The sequence below is a fragment of the Drosophila teissieri genome, chromosome 3R (assembly GCF_016746235.2).
Source record: "Drosophila teissieri strain GT53w chromosome 3R, Prin_Dtei_1.1, whole genome shotgun sequence".
In the NCBI taxonomy this organism is placed as follows: Eukaryota; Metazoa; Arthropoda; class Insecta; order Diptera; family Drosophilidae; genus Drosophila; species Drosophila teissieri.
Genome location: NC_053032.1, coordinates 21,054,928 through 21,067,154, shown reverse-complemented (window position 1 = coordinate 21,067,154; position 12,227 = coordinate 21,054,928). Strand labels below are relative to the sequence as shown.

Sequence of the window (12,227 nt, the reverse complement as noted above, 5' to 3'; positions counted from 1 at the left end):
GAGTGAAGACGTGAACTTGGCGAATTTACAGCCTGCTTAATTGCGTTACGTTTTGTTAATTTCTGCGGTAGGCCCGATTTCGAGGGCTTTCCTCATTGCTGCGCTCAGAAACAAATCGTAAAGTAATGGCCAAAATGGCAAACTGTTTGGATGGTTGTGGTTGCAGCAACATGTTGCTAGGATTTCCCGCCAAATCCAACAGTTGGCTGTGGGTTTTTCGGTGCCTGCGCAAAGCGATGTGGCAACATGTGGCTGGAAAAGCCGGGAAAAGGAGTGCGAGGAGCTGCCTTTGCCGACCATCTTCAAGTGGTTCGTGCCCGAGTTTCGTGGCCGGTTGATCAGTCAGTCCGGATGAAAAATCCGGCTGCACATTCAGTTCGCTTTTTGTGCTCGCGCGAGTCGCATCGTTGGTGGGCGTGTACCTTCACTTTTTGTCGGTCGTCCCGCGACTTATTAGCGAATTTCGTATTCAAACTTATAAGTCCATTAAAAAAAACACCCATTTCATTCAATTTAGTGAGTGGCAATAAGCAGCGAAGACACAATCAGTAAAAAATAAGCAAGTAATGAACTGCGATTAAAATCACGCGTGCAACATTGCGTATACGCAATCCGGCAAGTGAGTGAGTGCAAGTGAAATTGTGGGCCATTGTTTCGGGCCATTACAACTGGCATTGGCATTGACATTGACATTCCCCTCCTGGGTGGCTCCCGTCCCATCCGACGCACTGCACCAGGTGAGTTGTAATGAGCTTTGTTTGCCTGCTAATCAGCTTGTCCTCTCCGCCGGCAAATGGCTTGTTGTTTCCGCTCGTTAGCATTTGGCTGAGTTTCACACATCTGTTCGGTCGTTCGGTTCTGGTTGGGATTAACTCCGGACACATGACTATAATTCACGGGCGTGTTTCAGACCAACCTTCCTGCTAATGTCAATTTACTACAATTTTGGTAGCTCCTTTAAGTAGTTCAATTTAACTCATCAAACTAACTGATTAAGATAAAATTCCTTTACAAATTTGTATAGCATTGATGGTAACACCATCAATCAGCACTTTCTTGTGCTGCAGCTGCACAAGTTTAGTTGGACATAAATAACATAACACATACGCAACGTTGTCGCTGGTGTCCTTGTAAGCGTTGCATGAACTGGACTTAAGCAGGTCTTATCTTTTAAGTTTTCCATCCATTTTGCTTTTGTCGACTGCCATGCTTGGCCGGACTAATTGTAAATTATGCAGGATGATCCCAAACTGGAGCAGTTTTAGGGCTTTGTCCTTTTCAGCAACTATGTCCTTGTGCGCTGCCATTGTTGCACATGAATACCTACATTGTTATCAATTTCTAGGATTTTATTTGGGGCTTCTTTAAGGCCTTTCAGCTTTATTGGACTTGTGTTACTAAAACGGTTATATCACTTGAGCCTTTGTTTATCCTATTTACCGACTCCGCTTTTATTGCAATATGGCATTGTTTTTACTGTTTGCTTGCCAGCATGTTGTGATTCTGGTTTATTATTTCGGAAAACCGTTTCTGTTTTGACATGTACTAGTACACTCGAATAACGATAGAAGCATAATTTGTCCATCACTCCAAAAAGCATCATAAATACTAATTCAGCCAGTGCCAGACATTCGATTTGTTTCCTGCTTATATTTTTGTGTTACAGCTGAATTTCTTTGAAGCTCGCTTTTGACACAATTTTTGATTTTGTCTTCAATTGATGTTATTTGATTTCGTAAATAAATTGCTTTTGGAAAATAGTAAACATATTGCAAAAAAGCAATAAAAGAAACTCATATAAAGAATATTTGGATATTTTCGTTTGCAAACAATGAACAGCATTTTCAACCAGTTAAATGAGGAAGCTGTCTTCTCAAGTGGCTTCCCAGTGACGTTTTCTAATGTCTGTTTTATTTACTAGGACTTGTTTTTTTCTTTAAAGCACTTAAAATATAGTAAGATACCCAAAGAAACAAAATTGCAGCAACAAGGTCAATTTGTTTACACTGAAAACGTGCAAAAACACAAAGGCGAAACTTTTAAACAGTTTACTGGCTGCGTGTATAAAAAACTGAAAATTCTATTTTAGGAGGGATAATAAGTTTGTGAGTTTATCTCAAACGGCTTTCTGAATAATCCCATAAACAATCAGGGAGATGCACTTGGCCATCCAGGCTTTTAATATTGAAAATTCTTTTCCTAGAAGTTTGCTCTTGCCTGAGCAAAGGGATTTGTTTGACTGACAAAAAGTTAGAAGTCATTCTGCGATTTGTTTACAGTCTGCCTTTTTCAATCAGAGGAATGCAATGCCATTTCGAACCTACCAAAGTGGAATTTGGGATTTTTCGGTTCAGTTAGGGTTCAAATTAAATGCAATTGTTTTGGCCCAGGATAAAAACAATAAGCTTGCTGAATATTTACGCTTCAATATGCCTGACAAATCAAAAAACAAGCATTAACTTCCCTGAGCTCCTATTGCTGACATTTTTTAGATGTCACATGTCCACTTCCACTTGCAGTCATTTTTACCCAAGGACTTGTATCATTAGGCGGTTGAAAGTGACCATTAGGTTTTTTATCCAAAAGAGGCAACCAACAAATGATTGTCCTTTCATCAACATACGTGAATTTTAATGGCGTTGAAAATAAAATAACGATTTGCTAAGCTTAAGCAGCCATTCTCGAATTTTGTAAATGAAACCTTTGCCAAGAAACCTTTTCGGAGAAAGAAATAGTTTTGGGCTTAAGGGCTAAAGGCATGCCATTTAACCTCTCTCAAAAAGCAACAAATAATGCAGGGCACTTTTCATATGTAAATTCAATAGTTGTCGTCATCGGGATGTGCAGAAATTTAGTGGGAAGCCTCCGCTTGAACAAGGGGATAAAAGTAACTGATGAAAATATGCAAATCACGTGGCACAAAGTGTGAATTCAGCCGAGAGTAACACAGGTTATTTGATGAAAACATTCTTGTGATTCGGGTTGTCTTGTGAAAAACCTCTCAAGTTGTTCCTTTTATTGCAGTCTTACATGACATTATTACATTGTTGTTTCTCAATGATTATTTAAGCCCTAAAAATAATACCTTTGCTGAGTCACTTGTCTGTGGTTTTTCTCACATATTTTCTATTTGCCACTTATAAAGGAACATATGTAAGTTCTTTGAGATAAAGTCATCACTCTATCTTATCAATGGTTACAATAGTGCTAATGGAGCTGCAATATAAAAGCTGGAGTTGCAAAGCGCAACTCTCATTGTAGGAATATAAGGAAATGGAGTTGCAACTAGGTCGGAAGTATTACAAAGGTGAGTCAACCAACGAAGAAAAAAATAATTTAAAAAAGAAACTTCATCCCAATTTAGAGTTCTGTATTTTGGCATGGATATGTCTGATGCGTCCATCTTTTGGATCCATTATCAAGGACTCTGTGAAATGTACCGAGGGTTCGGTAGCCGCGGACACGGATGACTGTGCCAGTTATTTTCAGTGTATCGACGATGAAACTGTACACTTGAATTGTGCCAATGGAAGTTATTTTGAAGCGACTAATGAAATCTGCGTGGTGGACGAGTTTGGTGTGTGCCCTACATCGCGAAGATTATGTTTCGATGGAGACATCTTTGAGGATCTAAATGATTGTCTGTCCTACGTTAAGTGCATTCGTGGAGATCTGGTGAAGCAAAGGTGTCCTACCGGAAGCTACTTCAATGTAATATCGAAAAGCTGCCGCCTGTCTCGAACTGGATACTGTGCATCCCAAAGAGAAATATGTTTGGAGGGAGAACTACAAGTGGACTCCGAGGATTGTGCCGGCTACCTGGAGTGCTTGAACGGCGACCTTGTCAAGTTGAAGTGTCCTGTTGGTAGCTACTTTGAGCCCATATTCAAACTCTGTCAGGCGGATGAGAATGGTGTGTGTTCGTCTGCCTCAAATGAGTGTACAGATGGAGAAGTTCAGGTGGATCCAACTAACTGCGCTGGTTACTTCAATTGCGAAAATGGAAAACTAGAAACTAAAACATGTCCCACTGGCACATACTTTGAGCCCACATATAAAACATGCACTGTTGACTTAAAAGGAGTGTGTGTGGATCCACCAGCTGAGTGCACCGAAGGACGACTAGAAATAGATCCTAATAACTGTGCCGGATATCTGAAATGCATCGATGGAGAGTTTGTGGAGGAGCAGTGTCCAAGTGGTAGCTACTACGACTTCAGGCTGGAAACGTGTTCCGTGGACAGTGAGGGTGTTTGTGTTACAGTGAGACAACTTTGTGTGGAAGGACTGCGCGAAAAGGATCCGAAGGATTGCGCTGCTTACACACAATGCATTGGAGGTGAGGTCAAAAGCCTTAGGTGTGATTCTGGTAAATATTTCAATGTGACGCAGGGAGAATGCCTCACCGATTTGTATGCAGTGTGTCTAAAATCAGGGAAAGAATATTACAGTACTGAGCATCATCAATATACTGAAAGTACTACTGCGAATTCAAATCAGCAAACCGGGAGTACTGATCCTGATTTCCAATCTACTGATTCTTCTCGGCAAGAGCGTTCTTTCCAAGACTCCTGTATCTTTGACTTGAATGGAGCTTGTGTGGAGCCAACTAGCTTTAATTCTAAAGTTGGATATGACAAGGATTTAGCACAGATACAGTATTCCGAGAGTACTAGTGGTGACTTGCAGGATAATACGAACTCGGATAGCACAATTGCGGATTTGAATAACGAAAGTTCAAATGCTGATTTCAAAGGATATACAGATTCGAACCCAAGTACGAACGATGTTCCTCCAAGCACTGAGAGTCCTACCTCCGATTGGCAAACAACTGATCTAGATTTGCAGTTCACCACTTTGAAACATATTCAATATACTGAAAGTACTGCTGCCCATTCAGATCAGCAAACCGAGAGTACTGAAGCGGATTTCCAATCTACTGACTCTGCTCTGCTAGAGCTAACATCCCAAGACTCCTGTATCTTTGACTTGAATGGAGCTTGTGTGGGGCAATCCACAAGCTGCACAGAAGGCAAGAAGCAACGAGATATCAACAATTGTGCAGGATACCTCAAATGCATCGATGGAAAATTTGTAGAGGTGGAGTGTCCCGATAAGACCTACTATGATTCCCATTTGGAAACCTGTTTAGTGAACAATGGACAATGTGACACAAATACTGTTATTTGCATTGAAGGAATTATAGAAGAAGATCTGAAAGATTGCGCAGGATACACTCAATGTATTCGAGGTAAGATCGAACCACTCAAGTGCGAATTTGGAAGTTATTTCAATGTGACCCAAGGAGAGTGCCTCATTGATGTGGATGAAGTCTGCGATAGATCAGGAGTTGAATATGACATGGATTTTGAACAGTTTTCGTTTTCAGAGAGTACTATTGGTGATCTGCAGGAAAGTACGAGTACGGATAGCACAATAGCGGATTTAAATACAGATAGTTCAATTGCTGATTTCAAAGGATATACAGATTGGAATCCAAATACAGAAAGTACTACAAACGACGTTCCTCTAAGCACGGAGATTTCTACTTCGGATTGGCAAACAACTGATCTAGATCTGCAGTTTACAACTGTAGATAGAGCCTACAATCTGGAAAACATAACCGTCACTTGTGTCTTTAATAATAAATCGTTTATCGAAGGGATTCGAGAGGTGGATCCCCAGGATTGCGCTGGATACATTGAATGCTTTGGAGGTGAGGCTAAGAACCTTAAGTGTGATTCCGGCAAATACTTCAATACAACCCAAAGAGAGTGCTCCATTGATGTGGATGAGGTCTGTTTCAAGTCTAATGTAACAACTGTTGTCGACTTGCAAACTACTACTGAGTCTACTCCAAATTTCACCACTACTATTGACCCAATTGCCCAATGCAGGGATGGTCAGCTTAGGTTAGATCCTAACAACTGTGCGGGATTCCTGAAGTGTGTCGATGGAGAACTGAAGGAGGAAATGTGTCCCAGTGGCTTCTTTTATGATGCCACAACGAGCAAATGTATGGTGGATATTCGAGCTACGTGTGTCACTAATATCAAATTTTGCATAGAAGGAGTCCGCGAAGAAGATCCCAACAATTGCGCTGGTTACAGACAATGCATTCGAGGCTCTGTCCAAAATCTGAAATGTCCCATTGGACAATACTTCAATGTAGCAGAGAGAGATTGCCTCTATGATGTGCATAAAGTGTGTGCACTGACTGAAGAGGATCATAACCCAGTTGATGTGCTTCACAATGTCACTGCTCCGCCGATTACTAAACCGGATCAGTCCTGCATCCTGGACATCAATGGGGTTTGCGTTGATCCACTTGCAAAATGCACAGAAGGACAGGTTAAATTAGATCCCAATAACTGCGCAGGATACCTCAAATGTTATAATGGTGAACTGATTGTGGAACTCTGTCCAGATGGCTTCTACTACGATCTGCAATTGAAGATGTGCTTGGTGGACAGGAGAGGAATTTGCGTCACAAATATACAAATTTGCGATGAAGGAGCACTGGAAGAGGATCCCTACGACTGTGCTGGATACAGGCAATGCATTGGAGGTCAGGTCGCCAATCTGAAATGTCCGTTTGGAAGCTATTTCAATGTGCCCCTGAGAGATTGCCTTGTTGATGTGGATGAAATCTGTGTAAGGACAGAATACAAGTATTTCGAATAATAACGTGCAATTGATTATGTTCTTGAATGTTATACGATAAGACAAACATATTTAAATCTAAAAACAAAACAAAAGAAAAGAAACAGTAATTGCTTTAATCAGGGTAGCGACTTTACCAACCTGATTACTTCGTATAATTTAGTCGATCGATTTCGCATGAGTAATAAATATGCAGGCATGATAAGTTCCAAGTATATAAATCTAGTTAATGGGAAGTAGCCATTTGGTAACTGGGACTTTTGGGAAAGTTTTTTATTGCCGTCATCGAAAGCAGCTGTGACTGGCGGTAATGCGATAAAAGAACTTGAATATACTAATCAGCACGTTCTGTCTCAGTAATAATCAAGTGTTCGGGCTGATAAACTTGACATATAACATGGATTTAGAAGCCATGTCACTATTAATTGTGAGTCATTTCGCAGCAACGTACATTTTTCTCCCAGTTAAACAGCGAAAAATAAAAGCATTATTATTTGAATTTTATTGTTATTTTTTCTTCGCCAAATGGGCGAGAAACTAAGTAAGAAGCATTGGCTTATCTTTAACTTTTGTTTTCTATCTTTACATTTACCAAAAACACGTTAAAAATGAAGATGTTCTTGGTGCTTCCATCTTTCGGTGGTGGAACTTCTGGAGCCAGGGTGGTGAGGGGAAGTTCCGGTGCCAGGGTGGTGATGGGAAGTTCCGGAGCAAGGGTGGTGATGGGAACTTCAGGGGGAACACCAGTTGTCGAAGGAATCTCAATGGGAACTGTGGTTGTCGTCCAAGGAAGCTCAGTGGGAATCGTGGTTGGGGCCGCTGGAAGCTCCGTGGGAACATCTGTTGTGGATACTTCCTCTGGGTCCTCCGATGTCGATTGGTCATCTTCTGGATCAACCGTACTATCAACATCTGGTTCAACAGTAGTCGATACTTCCTGTTCTGCGGTTGTTGAAGACGTCTCCTCAGGATTTTCGGTTAATGGGGTATTATTATCGGGTTCTTCTGTTGTTGTATCCTCGGAAACTTCGGTAGTGGACTCCTCAGGTTCTTCGGTTGTAGTAGAAGGTTCTACGGGTTTCTCGGACGTGGTAGTCTCTTCCTCGGGCTCGTCGGTTGTTGAATCCTCGGTTTCATCGGGAGTAGTGGAGTTTTCTTCGGGGTCCTCGGTGGTTGATTCCTCTTCGCCGCCTCCGGGAGCTGCGGTAGTGTCATCATCTTCGCCGTCTCCAGGAGCAGACGTAGTATTATCATCTTCAGGGGTTGTAGTGGTCGACTCCTCGGATTCCTTGGGAGTAGTCGAAACTTCTTCGGGCTCCTCAGTTGTGGAAACCTCATTATCATTGGGTGAAGTAGAGGTCTCTTCGGGCTCCTCAGTTGTGGAAACCTCATTATCATTGGGTGAAGTAGATGACTTTTCGGGCTCCTCTGTGGTCGAATCGTCTGAAGGAACAGTGGTATCATCATCTTGAGGAGCAGCGGTGGTCGAGTCCTCGATTACTTCTTCAGTAGTCGTATCCTCAATTTCTTCAGGTGTTGAAGTGGTTTCCTCTGGTTCCTCGGGAGCCTTAGTAGTAGTAGACACCTCTTCGGGCTCTTCAGTCGTCGATTCCACTTCTTCATCTTTCGGAGTAGTGGTCGTATTATCTTCTTCTGGGGCTTCCGTAGTTGAATCTTCGGGTTCTTCGGTTGTAGTAGAGGAATCTTCGGGCTTTTCGGTTGTAGAAGAGGAGTCTTCGGAAGTTTCGGTTGTTGTGGAATCCTCTTCGGGTTCTTTGGTGGTCGTCTCCTCTGGCTTATCGGCTGTCGTAGATGTAGAGACCTCGGTCGTCGTTTCATCTTCACCATCAACAGTAGTAGTCACTGCAGGAGCAGCTGTTGTTACCTCTTCGCCACCGTTCACCTCACCAAATCCGTAAGGGGAATCCTTGTTTACCGGCACATAGAAGATACCTTCTGCGACAAAGGAATTTATGTTAGCACCCATCAAGACCGAACTGTATGTATCGGCACAGGTGTTCTTGTTGGCGTCCTTGTAGGTTTCGCACTTCTTTGAAGGAAAGTTGTTCCACAGCAGCGCCTCCACGTAATAAAGGACTGCTTTGGTGTGCGAACAACTGCCGGTGATATCGATACCACAACCTGGCTGCGATTTGCCTCCGTTCATGTAGAAGGCAGCTTTTCCAATTGGCTGGCTAAAGCCCAAAACTGCACCGTTTGTCTGGATGGACTCCACATACAAGGCATCATCGCTGGACAGACGCTTTGCAGTCTTGGAGTAACTTATGAGCGGAGAGGCCGGATCCAAACCGACGACTTTTCCCACCTTGCCAGAGGCCACCTGCTTGGCGGTGTATCCTGCAACGTGGGCGCCCAAGCTGAAGCCCACAATTTCCAGAGTGTCCAGGCGCATGCCGTATCCCTCCACAAGGAAATCCACAAGTGCGGCAATTTTCTTGCCAGCTCCCGAGGCTCCGGCCACAGAGGTAGCGTACTCCAAGGAACGACCTCGCGACCAGTCTACTGCAATCATGTTGTAGTCTCCATACTGGAACCAGGCAGCGGCTACCCTGGTGTTCACTCCATCCTTGTAATTGGAGTTCCAACCGTGAATGGTAATTCTATGGAGCCATTGCAGTTAGTTTAGGTATAAATTGAACTCTGGTATGCTCACCTAGTTGGGTTTTCGGGATTAAAGTTAGAGGCATCGATGGAGGCCTGGGTAGCCTTGATCTGCTGTCCATCGCTGGGATTCTGCTGCGTGTAGAGGTAGAAGTTAACCGTGTTGGTGGACAGACGACCCTCCAGCGCCTCCTGAGCCTCGTAGTATTCCAATTGGCGCTCCGCCTCCGCTTTGCCAATCCACCTTAGGCCACCATCCCTCTGAGGGACAAACCATCCATTGATGCCATGGACTCGAACCGAATGTTGGTCGACCGGCCAGGCGCTGGCTAAATTCAATTCATGCTAGGTTACCGAAAACTGTCAATGTGCAAAGTCTTTACCAGCAATCACGCAGCCCAGCACAAGTAGGCACAATCTCATCGTTGAAGTGAATATTTATAATGGTTTATTAGTTGTTCCTGGCGGTGGTATTTATACCTTCCGTCTGCAAAAGTTGAATGAGAACCAAATCTGCGCAACAACAGCGAAGCGATTAGTTTATCAGTAAGTTTAATCAGTAAGATTCTAACACCCCGGAAAAAATTCGTTACTAGCACTTGACGAAATTCTTGGAAACCCAACATGGGATCACCAATTTCAGAGGATATTTCAAAAGAAATATCATATCGACTGTCAAACAACTTTTCGATTATTAAATAATTGTATTAGTCAACGAAATTACTGAACTATCTTTGAAAGAACTTGGTAGAAATCGCAACCGATTAAAAGATAATCCGAACTTTATTTCTATAAATAACTTTCATATTGAAAAGCTTTTAGTCGTAAGAAAAAAGAAAATCTAGTTAGTCCCCAAACTTGCGCTCCACAATGGTAACCCGGAATATCAATACAATAAAGCTTACTAAAGATTGCTTTCGCTCACAGAGCTTTCACTCAATTTATTAGATTAAAGACCGGACTTAGTTGCCCATTCCGTAGGGAGCATCACTACGGACGGGAACATAGTAATCTCCGGCAACCATGTAGGCGTTGGTGGTGGCTCCCATGCGGACGGAGCTGTAGGAGCTACCGCACTCCTTGGCCACAGCCTCCTCGTAGTCGCCGCAACGCATGGTGGGGAAGTTGTTATCGGTCACGGACTCGGCATAGTAGATCACCGAGCGGCTGTGGGCGCAGGATCCGGTCAGATCAACACCGCATCCGGGCTGGCTCTTGCCTCCGTTGGGGTAGAAGGCTCCCTTGCCGATGGGCTTCAGGAATCCCAGGGTTCCGCCGTTGGTCTGGATGGACTCCACGTAGTAGGCATCGGTGGAGCTCAGGCGCTTGTTGGGCGAATCGTAGCTGAAGAGGGGCAGGGCGGGGTCCAGACCAATGATGGTGTGCAGCTGGCCGTTCTTCACATTCTTGCCGGCATAGCCAGAGACATGGGCGCCCAGGCTGTGACCAATCACCATGGTGTTGTCCAGGTTCAGGCCGTGGTTGTTGCGCATGAAGTTGATGAGGGTGGCCACCTGCTCACCGACTCCGGGAACAGCCAGAACGGAGGAGGCGTAGTCCACGGAACGGGCACGTCCCCAGTCAACGGCAATCATGTTCATGTCGCCGTGGGTGAACCAGGCATCGCGGACTCCGTAGTTGATGAACTCATCCTTGCTGGAGGACCATCCGTGGATGGTGAAGCGGGTGGGGTGGTTGGGGTTGAAGTGGGAGCCAGAGATCGATGCTGACGTAGCCTTGATCTCCTGGGGAGAGTTGCGGTTCGAGTTGGTGTACAGGTAGAAGGTGACGGGGTTCAGGACGTTGCGTCCCTCCATGCGGTTCTTGGTCTCCAAGTAGGCCTCGGCGAACTCGCGGTCCATCCACTCCATGGTGCCATCGGCCTGGGGCACATACCATCCGTTCTCACCGTTCACACGAACCTCCACGGCATTAGCTGAAGATGCGATATGAGTATAGATAATTTAATAAGGACGATAAGGTACTTACCCGCCAGGACACAAAGGGCCAAGGCCAAGAACAGTTTCATCATTGCGGCAAAGTCAACTTCAACTAACAACAGTGGGTGGCGTGGTTGCTACTTTATATGGATGGTGGGTCCGATCGGTCGATCCAATCACAGACAAGTTGAAGCATTCCACTTAAGATAGGCCACTGGATTGGCCACTCGGACCATCGACCGCCTCGATAAGAGTGGAACATGTGTTTCGGCAATCTACTCTTCGTTGAATGTCCATCTTGAATATAATTTGATTGAATTGATTTCTTCTGGCCGCGTGTGCCTACGAAGTAGTTCACGTTTCAGATAACCAGGAATAGTTGACGTACTATTCGATCAGTGCTATTATCATCTTTGTATAGAGGAGATATACTATCTTTCTGTCAATTTCAATTAAAGGAGTGTCCGTGTCTTAACACTACGCTGAAAATTATATTTAAATATGATACTAATCTCATTCATTTCACGCACAAGTCAATGATAATGGTTTTTGCTACCACTTTACGAATATTAAGCCTTTGGTAGCCTTCACTATCAGTTGCTCGCTTGTGGCCACTTCGTCAATTCTAATCAATATTTTTTGGCAGCTGGTCACCAATTTAAATATAAAACAAATCGCAAAGCATTTGAATTCCGAAATCAGTGAATCGTTTATCAAAGAAATGTTCCTTGTCAGTGCTAGAAAGTTATTTTAATATTATATAAATATTTTAATTGCTGAGATAAGAAGAAGCTTACTTTGAACTTAACATAAACAATGCAATACACAGTATATACCACCGTGATTATTTAGTTAATATGCTTTCCTATCAATGAAAACCATGTACCCCCAGCAAATCGATTTGATTAAAAATGCAGAATATCTGAAGACAACGTGACAGTGACTTGCCTAAAAAAGCCCTTCATGAATGGCGACTCGGATTCCATAGTGGATTGCTGAACC

General features: G+C 43.7%; 4 protein-coding genes across 5 annotated transcripts in view; 2 read left to right on the top strand and 2 right to left on the bottom strand.

The window, feature by feature from the left end:
- Positions 1-606: 606 nt before the first annotated feature.
- The window catches only part of LOC122620129 (RYamide receptor), a 61,133-nt gene continuing 49,512 nt past the window's right edge, over positions 607-12,227 (top strand). For both annotated transcript variants that reach the window (XM_043797449.1, XM_043797450.1), the window contains exon 1: positions 607-737. The gene's annotated coding sequence lies outside the window, so the exon portion shown is untranslated. The remainder of the gene's footprint in view (positions 738-12,227) is intronic.
- LOC122620126 lies at positions 637-6,875 on the top strand. Its single transcript, XM_043797444.1, has 3 exons — positions 637-737; positions 3,146-3,307; positions 3,365-6,875. Exons 2-3 carry the CDS (start codon positions 3,274-3,276, stop codon positions 6,682-6,684), a joined length of 3,354 nt encoding a protein of 1,117 aa, XP_043653379.1. The 5' UTR covers positions 637-737; positions 3,146-3,273; the 3' UTR covers positions 6,685-6,875.
- On the bottom strand, positions 7,143-9,822 carry LOC122620128 (location of vulva defective 1). Its single transcript, XM_043797448.1, has 3 exons — positions 9,669-9,822; positions 9,338-9,614; positions 7,143-9,284 (listed from the first exon to the last, which is right to left on the bottom strand). The coding sequence occupies exons 1-3, from the start codon at positions 9,706-9,708 to the stop codon at positions 7,226-7,228; spliced, it is 2,376 nt and encodes a 791-aa protein (XP_043653383.1). The 5' UTR covers positions 9,709-9,822; the 3' UTR covers positions 7,143-7,225.
- LOC122620132 (phospholipase A1) lies at positions 10,197-11,339 on the bottom strand. The gene is made up of 2 exons (XM_043797453.1): positions 11,275-11,339; positions 10,197-11,221 (listed from the first exon to the last, which is right to left on the bottom strand). The coding sequence occupies exons 1-2, from the start codon at positions 11,315-11,317 to the stop codon at positions 10,248-10,250; spliced, it is 1,017 nt and encodes a 338-aa protein (XP_043653388.1). The 5' UTR covers positions 11,318-11,339; the 3' UTR covers positions 10,197-10,247.